The sequence below is a fragment of the Pollachius pollachius genome (assembly GCF_949987615.1).
Source record: "Pollachius pollachius genome assembly, chromosome: 1".
NCBI classification, from domain to species: Eukaryota; Metazoa; Chordata; class Actinopteri; order Gadiformes; family Gadidae; genus Pollachius; species Pollachius pollachius.
The window spans coordinates 14,337,049-14,355,662 of record NC_136934.1 but is presented as its reverse complement, the minus strand read 5'-3'; the positions used below and the strand labels follow the sequence as shown (position 1 = coordinate 14,355,662).

At 47.8% G+C, this 18,614-nt stretch overlaps 1 protein-coding gene across 3 annotated transcripts in view; it reads right to left on the bottom strand.

Annotated features, from left to right (window-relative positions):
- dmxl1 (Dmx like 1) overlaps positions 1-18,614 on the bottom strand; it is a 44,224-nt gene that overhangs the window by 13,601 nt on the left and 12,009 nt on the right. For all 3 annotated transcript variants that reach the window (XM_079736401.1, XM_079736403.1, XM_079736402.1), the window contains exons 14-34: positions 18,338-18,459; positions 17,448-17,537; positions 14,990-15,095; positions 14,368-14,484; positions 14,024-14,230; positions 12,573-13,810; positions 12,062-12,320; positions 11,530-11,663; positions 10,242-10,425; positions 9,548-9,658; positions 8,827-8,996; positions 8,396-8,493; positions 8,007-8,172; positions 7,512-7,640; positions 7,140-7,272; positions 5,990-6,768; positions 5,378-5,485; positions 4,838-5,005; positions 3,330-3,521; positions 2,931-3,004; positions 1,024-1,145 (exon numbers count right to left, since the gene is read on the bottom strand). In XM_079736401.1, the coding sequence (XP_079592527.1) occupies positions 1,024-1,145; positions 2,931-3,004; positions 3,330-3,521; positions 4,838-5,005; positions 5,378-5,485; positions 5,990-6,768; positions 7,140-7,272; positions 7,512-7,640; positions 8,007-8,172; positions 8,396-8,493; positions 8,827-8,996; positions 9,548-9,658; positions 10,242-10,425; positions 11,530-11,663; positions 12,062-12,320; positions 12,573-13,810; positions 14,024-14,230; positions 14,368-14,484; positions 14,990-15,095; positions 17,448-17,537; positions 18,338-18,459 (4,707 nt within the window). The remainder of the gene's footprint in view (positions 1-1,023; positions 1,146-2,930; positions 3,005-3,329; positions 3,522-4,837; positions 5,006-5,377; positions 5,486-5,989; positions 6,769-7,139; positions 7,273-7,511; positions 7,641-8,006; positions 8,173-8,395; positions 8,494-8,826; positions 8,997-9,547; positions 9,659-10,241; positions 10,426-11,529; positions 11,664-12,061; positions 12,321-12,572; positions 13,811-14,023; positions 14,231-14,367; positions 14,485-14,989; positions 15,096-17,447; positions 17,538-18,337; positions 18,460-18,614) is intronic.

The window sequence follows — 18,614 nt, the reverse complement described above, 5'->3', positions numbered from 1 at the left end:
GGGAGGAAGAGGAGAGATGGGATCCAGGGGAGAGGGGAATGACGTGCAGGGTAAGTCAAAGTCAGTGATGGGTCTTGTGAGCACCAGACGTGTTGGGAGACCTGTTAAAAAAGTACCCTTTGAGTGGGACCTGCGGTGCAATCCACCATCAGATCTTAAGCGTTTCCCGACGAGCGCTGTAAAGCCGCCCTCAATCACCTGCTCACAAGGCAGGGGGACATTTTCCATCATCGTCGCTGGCCAAATAAAACCGCCACAGCTGTGTGCTCCCGACTTGATTTCCCAACTGCTTATCTGAAGCCCATTTTAATTGAGATTGCGACGGATGGACACGTTAGCTTTTCCTGATGAATCATTTTCAAAGAGCCGTGGGGGGATTCAAGCGGCACACAGGGTATCAGTGTGCGCAGATTGTAAAACGCCACCGAACCGTTTTAATATCTGTGCATATGCGCAATTGAAAAGCAGCACAATCTCAATTTGTAGCCTCCATTATTGTTAAAGTGGTCCCTGGAAAGAGATTTACTGTGATGAACCGTGTCATTGTAGATGGCTAACTGACTGCTCATTCTCGGGGACAAAGACCCCCATTTTAGTTAGACACCACCCTGGTACAACCAAAACACAGGTTCCATTATCTCTCCAGTTGTCTACCCAATTTGAGCCTTTTTGCTCCAAAAATACAAGAATAAGTTGCTTCGCATTCCTGGTTTTCATATGGGCTTGTTATCACGTCAGACACTCCGGGGAGTCTGATATTTTTAAGAAATCATTTTCCAGGTGATCACACCTTCTCCCTTGCACCTTCATATTCCTCTCGTTACAATAACAAAATACATCATATTCCCTTATTATGAAAGGATTATCAATGAAAAAAGGTAGAGATCTCAAAACAGATGGATACAGAGTGCGTGTGTAAGCCCATATCAACAGTGAGTTCAGCTCAAAACACATGTGAGACCATGGGTGATGTGACGGCAGCATTGAGAGGGGTTTGAGGCGACGGGGTGAGCCCTGATGTACCTGGCCACTGAGCGGGAGTGGTGTTGGGCTGCACCGCCTCGTCCATGCTGACGGTCCTCCCGGGCTGCCTCCCAGACAGCAGCACACTCTGGTACACGATGCCCGTGAACTGGTTCATTTGACTGAGAGCACAAAAAGTGGAGACAAACAAACAGACACCAGACTCAATTAGTGGGAAACCAAAGGAGACCGAAAAAGGAAGATTCGGTGGTAAATTGTTTAAATTGAAAAAGGGATGAGGTGGTGTAAATATGCAACGTGAAACTGCTAAAACTTTGTTCTCGACAATTTTCTATCAAACCGACAGACAGACAATCTACCGATGCACTTGACTCGCGTTCCCGCGAGACATGGAAGAATCATGTCCTACAAGGCAGCGATGCGACGGTACTAACGGAAGACGTCCAGAACGTCTTGAGTGGGCTGTGCCAGCGCCATCCTCCAACAACCAAAGATCATAGAGCCACTGACACGAAATGGATGGGTTGGCCGTAGAGGCCATAGGTTGGGAGCTGAATCCACAGGGAATCGTCTACGCCATCCAACCCCCCCCTCGAGAGAACACAGTCTGTCTGCCACAGAACCAATTGCCCTAACCTCAGAGGGAATTCACAAGTCAAGAAGAATGGCTCTCCCCAAGGAGGGAGACGCCTAGGATGCTATTCCTGCCCTCCTCGAGTCACATCCAATTGCCAGACGCTCCTCCAGTGAGACACCTTGACAGGGGGTCTTGGACGCTTTCAGCACCGTGTCTAGAAAGAATCGTTCAACGTTGGCGTCTGTTCATAAGTGTCGATTAACATTTTAACAAAGGGATGCGGTGAACACACCGAGACATTGAGTGGTATGTGGATCACACTGAAAGCTCAGGTATTATACATGACCCAAGTGGCGTACACAATGGAACTCCTTTAAAGACGTCGACTCATTCCACTTTATCACACGCACACACACACGCACACGCACACACACACACGCATACTTATGTTTTACTCAACGAGTATGGTGATACACTGCGACTGCACACTCTCATTTTAATTACCATAACAAAGAGGGTGTTAAATTATAAATAGCTTTTTCAATTTAGTTTAGTCTTCAAAACCCCGAAAAGGACGAGATTTGGAAGCTCCTGGAGCATGCGTGTGTGTGTGTGTGTCTGTGACCGCCCGCCAACGTGGAGGGTATACTAAAGTAAGTAAACAAACCAAAAAGACGTCAATAACAAACTTCTTCAGAATCACCGCTCTGTGACTGACGGGAGCTTCAAGTGTCACTAGGCCAGAGAGTGCTATATAAAGTACAACCAGTCAGGGTTGCACTCGGAATAGGAAACAACCACTCCAAGTCCTCGCTTGTCCCCTGTTTGACGCATACGGCATGCAGTCACAGGCAGTTCCACTACTGGGGCCTCACCGCCGGTGCTCTTAGGGTTACGGTTCGGTCGAGCAAGAGTTTAAGTTATTGCATAAAACTAGAGGAATTCTGACAGGACCGAAGAGGCATTTCAGGCTTGTGGAAAATTCTGTTGACTTGCACAACTGTCTGGAATGCATTTAATCGCTCGCCCAGAACCTGGTAAAAGATAGATTACGCTTTGATCGATGAGATTGCAGCACTGGTTTCCATGGCCGCCCACAACTAAATTTCTAATCGATCCTACCCCAAAACATGCTAAATCCAGCAACAGCAATATTATTCAGGAAAATTGCATGAATAGCAAGTCTGATGCAAACTAAAATAAGGATCAATGCACAGTGTGAATAATAATTAGTGTTAAAAAGTTAATGAACAGTGCGACGATCACTTAAACTGCAAGGGACGTTGTCCTTAAATAAACGCAGTATAGAAATTTTGAGATCTAGACTTGGGATACAGTCTCCTATGGTAGAGTGTTGGATGAGGCTCACCTGTAGTGTCCATCACAGAGACATTGATAAATGCAGGCCGACAGCGAGGCAGCCAGGGTGTGCATCACGTAAATCTAAGAAAACAGATGGGACCAAAACATATATGCATCGGAAAAGGGTCTCACTTTCTTTAAAATATACTGAACAAGGAAATGCACCAATAGAAAACAAATGCTCTGTTTACTGTTATTTTATACAAGTCCTACCGCTCCACCTTAAAACATTTCAAAGTTTCTCAGATGTGGAATGGCCATCTGTTTTCATCCTAATAAATAATGACTGGGAGTAAATGGTAATGGAAATTTCCATCGTTCGGTAACCGGCAAGCAATCCTAACAAGTACCCTAGGGGGTAATGGATGACAAGGTGAATTTCTCAGTGGGGATTTCAGAATCTGACCTCGTTGTTGACTACGTCCGGGTGTGGAGGGGAGTCCAGGGAGGTAATGGTGTGCAAGATGTCTTGGGCCAGGTTGGTCAGGTGCACAATGGGATTGGCTACCACTGTTTTGGCATTGGCTGTGCAAGCCAAGAGGAGTGGAATGGAGGCGGGTGGCGGGCAGGGGGCCACGGGCGACTGGATGGACTCGTCCTGTGGAATAGAAATGTGAGTCGTTTATAAGAGCTAGGAAGATGACACTGTGTGTCAGCACGTAGTGGTCATCCAAGAAAGTAAAAAATAGTAAAACACATGAATACATTGCTCTGCCAATGTCTACAGTCGTATGAATACCTACCTAAGAAGGATTAATAGTATATTTGCAATACCCATTAACGTTCCCTCATTGGCAAAATACATCAATTATAATAAACATATATACAATACAAAGCATCGGGGTGATCAACACTGCCAGGATTCAAGCTTTTATTCACACTGGGGCCACCCATACTATGAAGGTGCATGCACTCAGTTACTGGACCAAAAAGGCCTCGAGCAAGTGGCCAAAACAGCTTCCCTCAAAAACTACCGGAAAAACCTGTTGACTCGGTTATACAATATCCCTATTCCCAGATGGCCTTTGTATGACTTGTTGTTCCCATGCCACTCGAAAGATATCTTGTTTGTTTGCTCAGAATTTCCCCCGGAGTGGTTAGAGTAAGAAGACTCGTTGTTTGTCATTGCACAAACTACTTTAAGTACTATACACAACATGAAATCTCTGGATTTAACACAGCACTAGTAGTAGTGTGCAGCCACAACGCAGCGCCAAGTGACCAACTTCAGGTCCAATGCCTGCTGCCTAGGTCAAGGGCACCGGCAGGAGTATGGACCTCACATGGACGTGTTTTGGTGTGCACAAACTCCACACAGAAAGGGTGCCTCCCCCTCCCCAGGGTTTGAACCAAGGCTCTTGCTGTGAGGCAGAAGAGATAACCACTGCGACAGCTGGCGAACTCAATCTGGCCTGCAGAGGGGGTGAGCAATCAGTACAACACGTCAGCCAATTGCTCCAGGTGTGTGAGTTAGCCCTTCCCGGCGAACAAATACAAAACCCGGTATGCGTCACATGATCTCCGCTTTCATTGAGGACAGGCTCCCAGAGGACTGTGTGCTCAGCCTTTTAATATTGTGCTGCCAAGCCATTAAACGCCACGCTCTACACAATGAATGGGTTGTCGAAATGTCATGCTCAGTGGGGTTGTGGGGTGGTAAAGTGTTGCTGGTGAGGTTATTCTTCAGGGGGGAGGGTGGCAGGCAAGAGCATATGGATGAATATATAGTATGCTTATTATGCTTTAAGCTGCTTAACCGGGAAACTGTGTATATTGTGTCAGGACAGGGGTTGACTCAGAGCCAACGCTGGGAGCGTGGTGTCAGGACGGGTTACGCGTCTGACTCTGAACAGGAAGTCCCAAGTCGACAGCTACGGGGGCTGGCCGTCCGTACGTCTCCTTGCACCGACTGACCTGGTGAGACTCCTGCAGTAGCAGGATGAGCTCCATGCGTACGGAGGCCAGCCCTCCACCGTGGGAGCCGTGGAGGCTGCAGTAGCTCAGGAACATGCGGAGCAGGGGCTGGTTGGTCTGGAGCCACAGCCGCCTGCTGCGCTGGCTCTGGCCACACGGGCTCCCCACCTGCATGGCACATACGGACATCACTCACCTCGGACACAGTTCGTTGTCATTTTTTGGTCTTGGTATTTCGACGGACATTTCTATGTTCAACCCGTAGTTTTTCATCAAATGAGCACGGTCGAGTGAGTTAAAACATCATTTATTATGAGCAAAGGGGCGTGCTTCATTAATATCATGACATTCTGTTAAATGTTAAAATGCAAGGGAATGGAGAAACTCTTTAAGCTCAGGGACCGAAATGGTTTCATCCAAAAACCCATGAGTAAAAACAACAAATGGAGTCCAACAGAGCAAGAAGGAAGGCTTGCGCGAGAGGCATATTTTCTTTTCCGGTATATCCATCTACCAGCATGGTAAGACAGCAGCACCCACCTGCTGGTCCTCTGCTGTTCCAGACCCAGGGTCCAAGCCGGGGACGTCTGGGACGGCCAGCTCTGTGAGACAGGGCCTGTAGCTGCAGCAATGCTGAAGAGCCACCACCTGGGAAAACACAAGAAAGGGACACGGTCCAAATATTACGATTTCCCTCTGAAATGGCCAAAAGCGAAAGTGCTTCCTGCCAAAAATGACTTGTCAGTCTACCAAACACCCAGAAGACTATTTTATTTTGGTTTGGCAGAATCCGTCTCTATGCTTATTCGAACATCTAAAGTTTTCCTTAAATGTGTGTACTGGGCAACAGAAGTCTCTTTTAACATGCCGTATAAGTTCCTCCCCATCAACCTTCAAAGAACTTCAAGAAAAATGCATAAATAAGCCAAGGGTGTTATTGCAGTTAGTTTAAACGTGATACAACAAAGACTACGGAAGCAAGGACGAAGCATTTCTGCAACTTTAGTTAGGGATAAAGTATTAAACAGAGAGAATAGGAGAGAAAATGTAGGGTCGAAAAAAAACACTCCATGGCCACTTTGGGCCCTTTTATAGGGCAGGTCGGTTAACTCGATTAATGGCGCTTGTTCAGTTTGAGATGACAATCGTTACCTCTTTCTCCAGCCACTGGCAGAGCTGGTAGCGCAGCTTCCCCCCGTCCAGCTCGTAGCCTGTGGACAGAGTCCTCAGCTCGTTGGTCAGGATCTTCAGACAGGCGTGGAACTTCAGTTGGGCAGCTGAGATGTCGTCAGACGGCGCCAGGAAGTCGTCGCCGTCCTCCGCCGCCGACGCCGCCTCTGTGAGCGGCGACGCCGAGTCCTGCGCGCTCTGGAACACGCTGCGGTTGCCCGCGGCGCCGCTCTTATCGCTGACGTCTTCGTCGTCGTCCTCCTTGTCGCTCTCCCACTTGATCTCCAGGGCCTCATCGGGCTGCGTCAGCGACGGCTGACTCCAGTCGAAGCTGAGCACCGATTCCGACCGGCTGTTGGACAGGCTCCCGCCGTGCGACTCGTAACCATTTAAAACCGGCTGAGACCAGTCCATGTCTTTCCCGCCGTTGCCGTCGTCGCTGGCTCCCGCCGGGGTGGCGGTCCCACCGGTGCCGCCGCCGTCCTGTCGGAGCGGGCTCGAGCGTTTGTGGACCTTGGGCATCTTGGAGAGCACCTCCAGGGCCAGCATGGGGCAGCCGGCCTGCAGGTGGGCGTGGGCGGCGGTGAAGAACAGCCGGCGCTCCACCAGGCTGATGGAGTCCGCCCGGCGCCCCTCCGTGGTCAGGCCCACCTTGGCCTTGTCCGAGGAGCCCAGGTGGCGCCGCAGGAGGAGCGGGTGCGTGCGGAGGTAGGTGTAGAAGTTGAACACTTCGGGGTTGCACGGAGACGTGGAGGAGGGGCCTGGAGAACGCGGATCAAGGGCAGGCGTCACGGACGGACAGACATAGAGAGCGTAGAATATAGAAATAGAGATAGATGGTCAGAGGTAGGGCGATAAAGACAGAAATGGAGATAAGGATAGAAGGCGAGAGATTAAGATAGAGAGGGTGAGAAAGAGATAGAGAGAGGAAGAGAAATAGCGGGTGCTATATCTTTTTTACATTTGTCTGTTGTATATTGAGCTACGATCAAGCCCTCTTGGAATCTGATGTATTGCACATGTCTATGTGAGGTGGTGGGATTGAATGTGTGGGTGACCCTCGCAGTTTTTCCCCCTAAGGGATAATCAAAGTGTATTCTAGAGAGGCCGAGAGGAGGAGAGCGAGACCTACTGGTCTCTGACGCGACCCCAGGGCTCCCAGGGTCGGCAGCAGGCTGTTGGAGGAGAGTGTCCAGAGCGCTGCTGTAGTCTTCCAGCACCCAGTGGGCCATGCTGCAGAGGAATGGGTCTGGGTGGGCCTCGATCTGAAACCCAAGACCAAGGACTACGGTTATTACACCACTCTCACATTCTGCCCGCATGAGACAGTCTCCATCCTTTTTTTTTTTTCCTGCCTGACAAATCTGATATCCTGGTTATTTATAGTTATTGTTGCTATGAGGTTTCAACACAACCCTGTGATTCATTACCTTGAGGAATCATCATTGTGCTTTCTGAAGTCATAAATGTGTGATTGGTGTATACGAGGCACGATCAGACTCGCCTGTTTGTCTTGTCCCAAGATGTGCCTCTGGAGGATCTTTTTGTAGGTGGGGGCTGTCCCGAACTCAGACTCATACAGTCTGGAGATGACCAGGGCCAGCTGTAGGTCGTGCATCTTCTCTACGCACACCTGGAGGGAGAGGACATTTCAAAGGTTTTGGCTGACTTTTGATTTAACAACGCTTTGTCATCCGTTTTATTCAAAAGGAATACAAACTTGAAAGATATCGCCATAGTCCCAAGTGAGTAGACCGTGGTTACCACCGCTTAAGGACAGATTAAACATTCCCCTTTGACAGCAAAGAGTTAGAAAGAAGCCAGCGACGCAAAGGGAACACACAGCAGGTGGTAAGCAAAGGTGCAACCCTTTAGCGTGTGAGCTGCATGTCAATGAGACGGCCTCCCAACTAGAGAGGGATCGACTTTCCCTGAGTGCCACTCACTGCCAAGAGAGAGAGAAGAAAGAAAAATCGCCTTCCCATGGAAATTGCTTTACCTCCACAGCATCCTTGAGGGAACCAGCCAGCAGGAAGAAGGCAGCAGAGTGTTGGAACCGCTGCTTCCCCAGCAGAGAGAAGGCATTCTTCAACGCCGCCTTCCTCCACCGATCCTCGTTGAAGTTATTGCTGAAGAAGTCTGTCATTTTAGGGTTGTTCTGAGACCTGCGGATAGGGAGTCGGCATATTTAAAACAACATAGTGGATGTCATTAGTCGTCCCCATCTGACAGCATTGGTCTCGCTCGCTGTGTGTGTGTGTGTGTGTGTGTGTGTGTGTGTGTGTGTGTGTGTGTGTGTGTGTGTGTGTGTGTGTGTGTGTGTGTCCACACACACACCCAAGGGAATATTTAAGCATGTGTCTCCCGTCGCCAATGCATTGTGCTTGCCTGTACAGTCCCCAGACCACCGCCTTCTTCTTCATGGCAAGGTAGAAAATGGCAGCATCCAAGGGATCATTGTTTCTTTGAAAGGAAGCCTTAGCAACCTGACAGATTGAACGAACAAAAACACAAAAACAGAAAGGGAGCGGTTAAGATTACAGCACTGGCTTCAAAGCGCGGCCCAGTTTCGTCCAAATTGGAAGTTACGATTTTATGGGTCATTTCAGAGAACTGCAGGCGCAGAAACGAGTGTGTCGTTTGCCGCTGCATCAGCAAAACCGAAAATTGTCCCGCTTTGATGGCCATTTGTATTCATTGGAGAAGCGCAATCCAAATAGAATATGGTGGCAAGTCACGCCTCACGGCTTAACGGTAACAACAAAGCATGACCTGTTAATACATTGCATGTCGTATTCTCTCAGGCTCTTCTCCCGTACCTTCTCGATACACCGGCGCAGCTTGTTGGTGCTGCGGAGCCACCAGCCCAGGCCCATGGAGCGCAGCTCGGTCCAGCTGGGCTCCCCTCTCTGGTGGGCAGGCAGCATGTTCAGCAGCTCCTCCTCTGCCTCCGAGTGGAAGGCCCAAGCAAAGTGACACGTGGACAGGCCTGGAGAGGAGCAGGGGCCAACACTGCAGCGGTCACACGACGCTGAGGCTTCAGGTTATTTACCGTGCAGACAGACACAATGAGTTCCCTTGTTTTCTCCTTTTAGTTTTGAAGCTTTGGTTGTTTAGGAGCTTTGGTTGTTTTGGAGTTGCTGAGTTGGCGGTCACACGAGACAGAATAATGACTGTGAAGTGGTCGTAAAGGAGATTAAAGTGTGTGGAAAAAGTATTGTGTAAAAAAGCTTTCACACTAACTGTGGACACAGTTGGAGGAACACACCAGAAACACCCATCGGAGGGGAACAAGGAGAGATGCCTTACTTTGTTGCAGGGACTGTCGTAACTCAACAGTGAACACTGGCATCAAGCCCCCAATAACACAGAAGATCGTTCACTACAAGCGCATTTATGGAGGATATAGAGAAAAACAACCTGATGCTTTAATGGTATGAAACTAAAAAGAGCCTGGATCAGCACTGTGAGCTCCCAATGAGCACGGTTCCCTATTCTTAAAACGGTGTCCATTACAATGACCTATTTTCACGAACATACCTTGCCGTAACAGCTGGGCCCTATGTGCAGGAGGAAGAGAGGTAGAGAGGAAGGTATGCAGCCTGACAGCCAGCAGGAACCTCAGGCCACAATCATCCAGGGTCTCTCCACCTGGAAGGGAAATGAAGGAGAACCTCAATGCCGGCTGGTGCTCACCTGCTGTCACATGTAAACTCATGGCCAAGCTGCTCAGACTCACTTGGCTCCCAGCTGGGCTTGCAGAAAATACACCCAGGATTTATTTTACACAGCACATGGTGACTTTCGGGGGGCGGTGTTGGGCCAAGTATGACAGAACACACCTTAAACAACTCTTTTTTTATTTTGAGCTGCCAGTTTCTCCTGTGAGTATCGCGACAACAACAAAAAAAACGAAGGCTGAACTAACTATACAGCTGCTGGCACAGCCATGATCAAGGTACCGGTTGCTCTTTTCAGCTCTTTTTTTGGATTTTTGGAGGGAGGACACACAGAGCAAGGCAACACGAGTTAGTTCATATTCACAGCCGCGGAAACAGAAAACCGTGTGGCTTTCAGAGGAGGACACCTCTGGAAGCCAGGGGACACTTTACCATGGACACGTCTCAATATCATTCAACAGAAACTGAGGTTATTACCCCACACCCCGCACTTGCCGCCAGAAAAGAGATCGATAGAACAGGGACGCAGTCGGCGGGCTCGGCAGCAGTGGTACCTTTTCGGTTGTGGCTGTCCCGCAGGTCGGTGCTGGTGGTGGCGATGGTGTCGGCCAGCGCCATGAGGGACATCTGCTCCATGCTGGTGAGGCCCGGCAGGCTGGAGTGGATCAGGTGGTTGGACAGCACCTGGGCGTGCTCGGGTCCGAAGAACGTGGGGCTGTACTGGGACAGGTCGATCACCTGGCGGGACACGGGCGGGGCAACACATGGAACGGGTTTTGGACACAGATCAGGGATGAATTGAACAGCAATTCTTAGACATATGTCTATTCATTGTTATTATTTCAATGATCATTTGGTGGCTTAGAAAGTCAGGGATGGTTAGTGGAGTATAAGGGCGAATGAGTAAAAATCACGATAAGTGCATAATACGTGCTATATAGAAGCATTTCACTTGCCAGAGGACAGCGGAATAAAGCTTTATGATCCTGTAAAAAAATGCAGTAAAAAGCCAATGCCCAATTTGCAAGATGGATTGTTTTACAAGTGTATACACTACAGCCCTATCCGAAGGGGATGGTCACCTTACTGCACAGAGACGGCCCGCTGGGATTTAAGGCTTGGAAATGGTCTCGGGACAGGTTGTGTGGGGAAGGTCAGTAAGCTATATTAAGGTTCATCTTCTTCACGGCAGTATAATCAGGTCTATATGGCCCGGGGTGTCCATTCATTTTATTCACTGTGTGGTCTAACTGGGCACCTCTGAAGAAGGTGTTTGATCATATCCATAAATCTCTTTGATGGTGACGTCATGGCTAGTCTCTCTGATCTCTCACTACAAGTAACCATAGCAACATGGGAGCTTGAGCATGCATTCGAGTGGGAATACGCTCTTGAGAGAAGGATCTCTCACACAACCATCTCTCAAAGATATTTCAAATTGTGTTTAAACTTTGTGTAATTCATTCCACAACTCTAATAAAATATATTTTTTTTACATTTAATCCAATTCAATCCTCTAAACAGCAGCTACTTGACTTAACAACATCACCCGATGTATCCATAAAAGAACGATTCATTTGTTTATTAAGATGTATAAAGTAGACAGAGAGGGCGGTGAAGGTTGAGGGTGACGCTACGTCATCGCCATTCGCCAGACAGATGGCGGACACCACCGCTTGCGGCCAACAGACTTTGATCACACCGTACACAAATACAACGCTGTGCTTTGAACGCACCGAAAACCTAGGAAACAGTCATAAACCTTCCCAAGGGTTTAATGTGACCTCTTACATAGAGAAACAGAAAAATAAAATAATGTTGCCCTAGCCAATCAAAACCGACCTTGTTCACGGCCTCCTCTTGATCACTGTCCAGAGGCTCCAGGTCAGCCGTGCTGGGCAGGTGGAACAGCTCGTCATAGGCGTCGGTCTGGCTGGACCCGTGCCCGCTGTCCCCGCCTACGCTCCCCGCGGTGACTGCATGGACGGCCGTGAGGCACGAGAGAGAGAGAGAGAGAGAGAGAGAGAGATGGAGAGAGAGATGAATAACCGTCATACAGATAATAGTAGACATGAAGTGAAATCAAAGCTGCTATCTTCATTCTCTTGCCCACTGGGTCCGCCGGAGGCGAAAATGTACACAAAACAACACAATGAGTTATTTCCAGACAGAGAAATCCATGGGTGTGTATGCATGCATGTGGTAGCACAATATAAGAGTAAGATATAATGAAACACCTTTCAATCTATAAGTAGAACCACATGCGGATGCAAATGCTAAACATTTAAAACAACTTGTGGTGGATGCCACGGAATACAAGGATTTACATTGATCCTTGTTCTCGCTACGTCACAGTGAAACGACATGCGGCTACCCGTTTTGGGGAGGGTGTCCTGGTCGGCTGCCAACAGAGCGTAGAGAGGCAGGGGGGGGATGGAGTCGATCTCGGTGTAGTCCGGAGGGGACCCCTCTCCCTTCATGAACATCTTGTTGTCCCGGGCCGTGCTGCCTCCGGCGCTGATGGTCCGAGATCGCACTCGTTTGTTCAGGTGGCTGGCGTTGTCTTTGAGAGTCACGACCTCGCCCGCGATGCACTTCACCAGGTGAGACAGAATGGCCTTGGCCCGGTGAACCTAGAGACAACATGAGGATGATTAGTATTGATATGTCATTCGTATATTGAATGTGATTGGCTATAGTGTCATTTATATTGCATTTATCTCTCAAAGTGATGCACCAGAACTTTATTTAAGAATAAATCCATACAAACAAGCTTCTTTGTTTTTCTAAACCCAATGCTTACTGTCACTACTCACAAGCTTTTTAACTCCAAATAACCACATGACCAAATAAACTGTGCCTGGATAGTTCTTCCATTCTTTTACCTTTCCCAGATCCATGAGCTCGATCAGCTGCACGGGGTGGTACTGAGGCAGGGTGGGGAAGAGCTGGTGGGCGGCCTCAAACAGCCCAAAGTCCTCCATCTCCACGGGGAGGTCGTACGCCGTCCTCTTCCCGCTCAGCTTCTGCGCCAGGCTCGTCATGGACCGGGTCAGGCCCTTCTTGGGCGGGGCCAGCGTGGACAGGCCTCCCCCTGGACTCAGCGCCTCCTCCTGGCTCTGCCGCACGGCCGAGAGGAGCGAGGACATGCTGCTGCTCAGGTCCTCCTGGCCGTTGGCGGCGACGGCCCTGGGCGGTGCGGGCGGCTGCCACTGGGAGTAGACGTGCATCTCGCAGTCCATCCCCACCACCAAGATGCCGTCGCGCACCCAGGAGAGGGAGACGGGGATGGGCGGGGAGCCTTCCACCGAGGACACCAGGTCCACGGAGCGCAGCAGCACAAGGCGGGACGCGTGCTGGTTCCTGTCGGACGGCATGCACACTTCCGGGGGCGTGCCCGAGAGAGGACCGTACATGTAGAGCTTGGTTCCGATGCCGACCGTTAAGATGTGGGATCCGTCCTCCTGGGACACCCAGTCCAAATGCACCAGGTTCTTCCCGGTGCAAGTGAGGCTGTTCTCATTGGGCGTGGAGAGCTCCGCGTCGGGGCTCCGCGCCGTGCTGCCGCTGCTCTGAGGGGTGGCGGTGGAGCCGGTACTGTCGAGGACCAGCGTCTGCTCAAAGACCCACTGTGAGCCCCCCGTGGATTCACATTGGAAAACACTGATGTGGACTAACGATTCCCTGTTGCCAGTGGGGTAGGGGTTGGGATTGATGTTCGGAGTTTGGTTAGTGGCATGGCTGGGCTTGATGCTGGGTTTAGCGTTCACGTAAGGAGTGGAAGATATTGTAGGGGGAATGCTCAAGGATGGCTGAGAGTTCATCTGCGGGCTGGAGTTCAACGCCGTGTTCGACGTCTGCCTGTAAGCCACGGCGATGCGACTGTTATGACAACAACTGATCTCCATTGGCCGTCCTGGGATGGTCACTGCACTGCAATTGGCCAGTCCCTCCTCCACTAGCAGTGGCCACTCCTCCCAATGGTAGCTTAGCGTGGTCGTTTCCGAGGGCGATGCTGCCGTGACGCTGCACTTCCAGAAGCGCACTTTTCCATCGGAGCAGGATGTGGCAAAGAGGTAAGGTGCACGGCCAGCTGGCAGCAAGGAGGAAGCACTCAAGTGACCTAGAAGGAGAGTTCACCATTAAACACTTCATAAAGTACGAGAATTTGTTTGTCATTCAAAGTGTGTGTGTGCTTGCGTGCGTGCGTGTGTCTGTGTGTGTGTATTCCTGTGTGACTGTGTGTCTGTGTGTCTGTGTGCCTGTGTGACTTTGTGTCTGTGTGTCTGCGCGCGCACAGCCATCATTCATGAGCAGGTGGTTCAGAACAACACACCTGCCGAGGGGGTCACTGTGATGACCTCCACCCCAGCAGGGAGGGGCATCTCCTGGCTGTACAGCCTGTGGGTGGTGAGGTGGAGCCGGCTGGCGCTCTGCAGGCTGGAGGTGCAGGCCTTTGTCTTCTGGGGCAGCGGGGAGCAGGGTGGCTCGGAGGTCAACGGAGAGGACTTTGAGGACGCTGCGACCTTCTCTGGGGTGTCTTCTGTGAGAAGAGAAACAGAGACAAAAAAAACTTAGCACAGCAGTTAGAGCAGGTTATTTCGTCGTTAGGAGGAACGCCCAGGGCGTTCACAACAGCTGGGACCGCGTTGGTCCCCTGCGGGGTCTAGTGGGGCCTACCCATGGTGACGGGCCGCGCGGCGAGGTGGAGGTGCCACATGTGGAGGAGGGAGCGGCCCGTCTGGGTGAACTCGACCACGACCAGGAAGAACCGCGCGGAGAAGCCAGTTTGACAGCCTGTTGGTGGAAGACGCACACAGACAAGATCGAATGAATTTGTCAATGATCATTTATATTCCATAGCCATTGCTCCAAAGACTCGAGAAGACATTAATCATATCAAGAGCGCTATGCATGTTTGCATAAAAAATATGTGATCTATATCTTAACCAAACCAAGACACAAGGCTCTACTTAAATGTGAAGTACTACAGGGCTTGTTGACTGTCAATTTCGGAAGCATTGAGGCATTTGAATGTTAATTATTACGCTGCTAGTGATGTTTTTTTGGCATTGTTTAGTAATTCATCATGAAATGCTTTTAATTATGAGTCATCATTGTTTTACAAAAGTGTTTCTCATGCAAGACGTGGCAATTTTTTTAATTAGCCTACGGCTTGAACACACATTTCTTTAAAATGTTATAGAACTACAACTCTCTTGAGTCCTCTCAATACAGCTGACAAAATCTCCCATGATGCATTCATATGTCTCAAGCCCAATAGGAGTACGTCTGAATGTACCGGGTTGAGCAGTAACAGGGGATTCGGTGGCAGCTTGGTTCCCATCGTCATTGCCCAGAATGAGGTCCTCTTCAAACACATGGAGTAGCTGAGTCTCCTTGCCCTGCTGCACAGGGACCAAAGCAGAACACATTCCCCATTAGAGACGACTCAGCGCTGGACCGCTGGAACTGGGCTCGTTGCAGGGGCGCCGCAGGGGAGCCTGATAACAATAGGTCAAGCCCCCGACACAGCCGAGCGGTGTCTTCATCAGAGCTGGGTCACCGACCTGACACCATGACACAAGTTGTTCCCCAGTGTGCACGGATCCGTCTGTGGGCATGGACAGACTTGATAAGGGCCCGTCAGAAAATTGCTTGCCACTGTACATGAATGCTAGCACGTGTGTAAGAAAATCGGTTGAACCATCAACAAATCTGGGCTTGCTGACCAGAGTTGGAAGGTGGATATCTGGCACAAAATTGGGCTAATTATCATGCATGATGTACCCAGCATAAATGTGTGGGTGTAGATTGTACACCCGCACATTTATGCTGGGAACACTATTTGTTGATGGTTCAACCGTTTTTTCTTTGCCAGACTATCTTGTTGTGTCGGGTGTATTAAAAGACTTTAACGATCTGGGCCTCACCGATTCATAAACGCAGATATTAGACAATATTTATGGTCCGATATTCTGTAGTGCAGGGGTTCTCAAAGTTTTGACAGCTGAGGGCCAATTTAGGAACCCAAATTTTGACTGAGGGCGGCCAAAGGAAAAAAAAATAATCAGGCGGGAAACGCCGTCAGCATCCCAGTGGTGAAAAAAACATTGCACCGTGGACCTCTGGGAGTGAGGTCAAGTGAGGTCTAAATCACGAAACTGAGGTTCATCCTTTCAAAGTAATGAACAGTTGATTAAAACTATGTAACAGGATTTAATTGAAAGCCAGAGAGAGTCGGCTTTTCTCTTTATATTTATTTATTTTTGTTTAAATTAATATTGATATAATAATAAAAATAAAAAAATAAAAAATTCAAATCTTTTTTTTTTTTAACTTACATCTCTATGTCATTGCGGGCCGCCAGGAATGTTTCTGCGGGCCGCCATTGGCCCGTGGGCCGCACTTTGAGAACCAATGCTGTAGTAGTAACAGCAGAGGACGCAGGCAAAGGATTGTCACGTTGGAAAGACGATAGCCAATTGGAAGCCACGCTGACATAATACGTAATACCAAGAATGCATTGAGTAAATATAACGACAGCCATGGCGGCAAAAAAAAAATTGTGGTGGTCTTCCGAATTGGAGTTAAGATATTTTGGGTTGCAGGAGCAAGTTCCTCCTGAGAGTTGTCGCCCATGTTTGTTTACACTTAAGTCACGATTTTGATCGCAAGAGATAGGCAAGATTTCTGGTTTTGAAAATCCGGACTGGGTTGTTGAGGAATGGAATCGGTTTGTGTATAGTGTGCTTCAACACATAATGGCCAAACAGTTAAATGTACCAAGCATCAAATACAAGTAGCGAGACAATGTTTTTATAAACATATTTGGATTGCGTGAAAATGTGCGCAAGTTTTTGTCTTCACATCACAGGGTTCATGAATAACCTTTCCACAGCATGCAAGGAGTCTACTGTGAATCATTTAATAGCATGGCTGCTGTTTCAATTAACTGTTTTTAACTTATGTATTTGGTTGTAATTCCTCCACCGTTATTCTTATTATGTATTGAATAAGAACAAGATGTTAACTTGTGCGGTAACAATATTAATCATCAATATAATTATCATATATAGAGATAAAATACAATTAAAACATCAGTATTTGTGTTACAAATAATTTAAAAAGCAGTTGATGAGAACGACTACTTCTATGAAAGTGTATTTATCTTTTGGGTAACAAGGCTAACAAGACCAACACTCCATGCAAACATACAGTAAACTATTAGCCGAAATTCTGAAACAAAAGTTAACTCATGTCACACCTGAAATAAATTGTGTGAAAATAACATCCACGTTATATGCTTGTCATAGGGATCACAGACCAAACACAGCCATTGGCTTTGGCATATGCTATGCTGCTTATGCATTGTTTGTAATCTCATCCTTTTCTACACTTGCAGACTTTCTTGCTGGTAGCCAGCACAAAAAAACAACCTTTCATTTTGAGCGTTGAGATTTCTTGTTAAAAAAACAGAACAAACTGTTGCCTAGTCTCCTCTGAACCACTTTTTAAGTCTTGACTTTCATGTGTCGCCAACAAAAGTCAAAAAACTTTTTTTTAACTGTTCTGGCAACAGAATCTATTCATCCCTTCACAAATTGTCACATAATTGTTTTCATAATAGATATTATTATTACCATTACTCACCAATTCATCAAAATACATTTAGATATAAAATACTTCCTGGTGGTGCTTAAAATAGGCATAAGGGATTAGTTCAAAAAACATATTTTAGACATAGCCATAATACTTACAAAATCAGTGATAGCATCCAGCTCAATAACACAACCAGGTTTGGCTGTGGACTGTTGACTGATGATGTTAAACACCTCTCCGACATATTTCTGCAGTGAGAAAAGAAGGGATTAACAAAATAAAAGGATTAACAATATAAAGCAATTGGGCCTGGCATGACAACTGCCCACAGCATCTCTCGGAAGGAATTCTTTGAACCTGCTAAAAAGATAAATACTATTCTTGAACAGCAGCTGCTGTTCAAGGTTTTTAAAGGTCTCTGGCAATTTAACGGCTTCCATTTACTACTTATCAAGGTAGTTGTTGCTATTTACAGATCGTATCATAAAAAAAATAAAAAAAGACCCACTAGTCAATTACACAAATGCGTTTCTAGTTTTTCAGGCCAGAAATGTCTATACAATTATACTCTAGCTTGTAATTAGAGGTAATAAGGTTAAACAAATAGTAACAAATGATGATCATCCTACTAGTATTGTTTTAGAAGCAACAAATATGTTTGTAAGGTCTGCATGTCTTCTTTAACTACTGTGTGTGGGCACACCCAAATTCCATCATGTTTTTTGTAAAAAGCTATACAATTATTAATCCAACATTAAAGGTCACACATATTATGCCACATTGCTACCATGGTATTCTAGATTATAAAATATATATATATTTTAAGTGGACACAATATCGTTGTCCTTCAAGGTGTTCTAGGCCTGACAACCACATTCGAATACCATTACACCTGCCGCACCAGGGGAGCAAAGGGTCCATACAATCACTGAGAATGTTGTTGTGCATGTACAAACAAATGGTCATTGTGTGACACTTGCCTCATGACTACCAATCAGCCGAACCCCTGTGCTAGAATACTACGCTGTTATTGTGGCTGTAAACTTACACATATGTCAGGGTTGGACAGCTCACTGAGGAGTTTCTTGGCTTCAATAACAGCCTGGTACAGTCTGAGTGAATGGCCGTCACTGGCTACAAAGCAGGCACTGGGAGAGTTGCAGTACACCCCTATAAATAAAAAGGAAAACAAAGACCAATGAATAGTGGATATTACAGAAACAACAACGAGTGAACCAAATAGGAAAAGAACTGGGTGGAGGAAATGTCATGTTTGTTGGCTATAATTAGTGGTCAGACAGATATTAATGTTGTTTCTTCAGCAG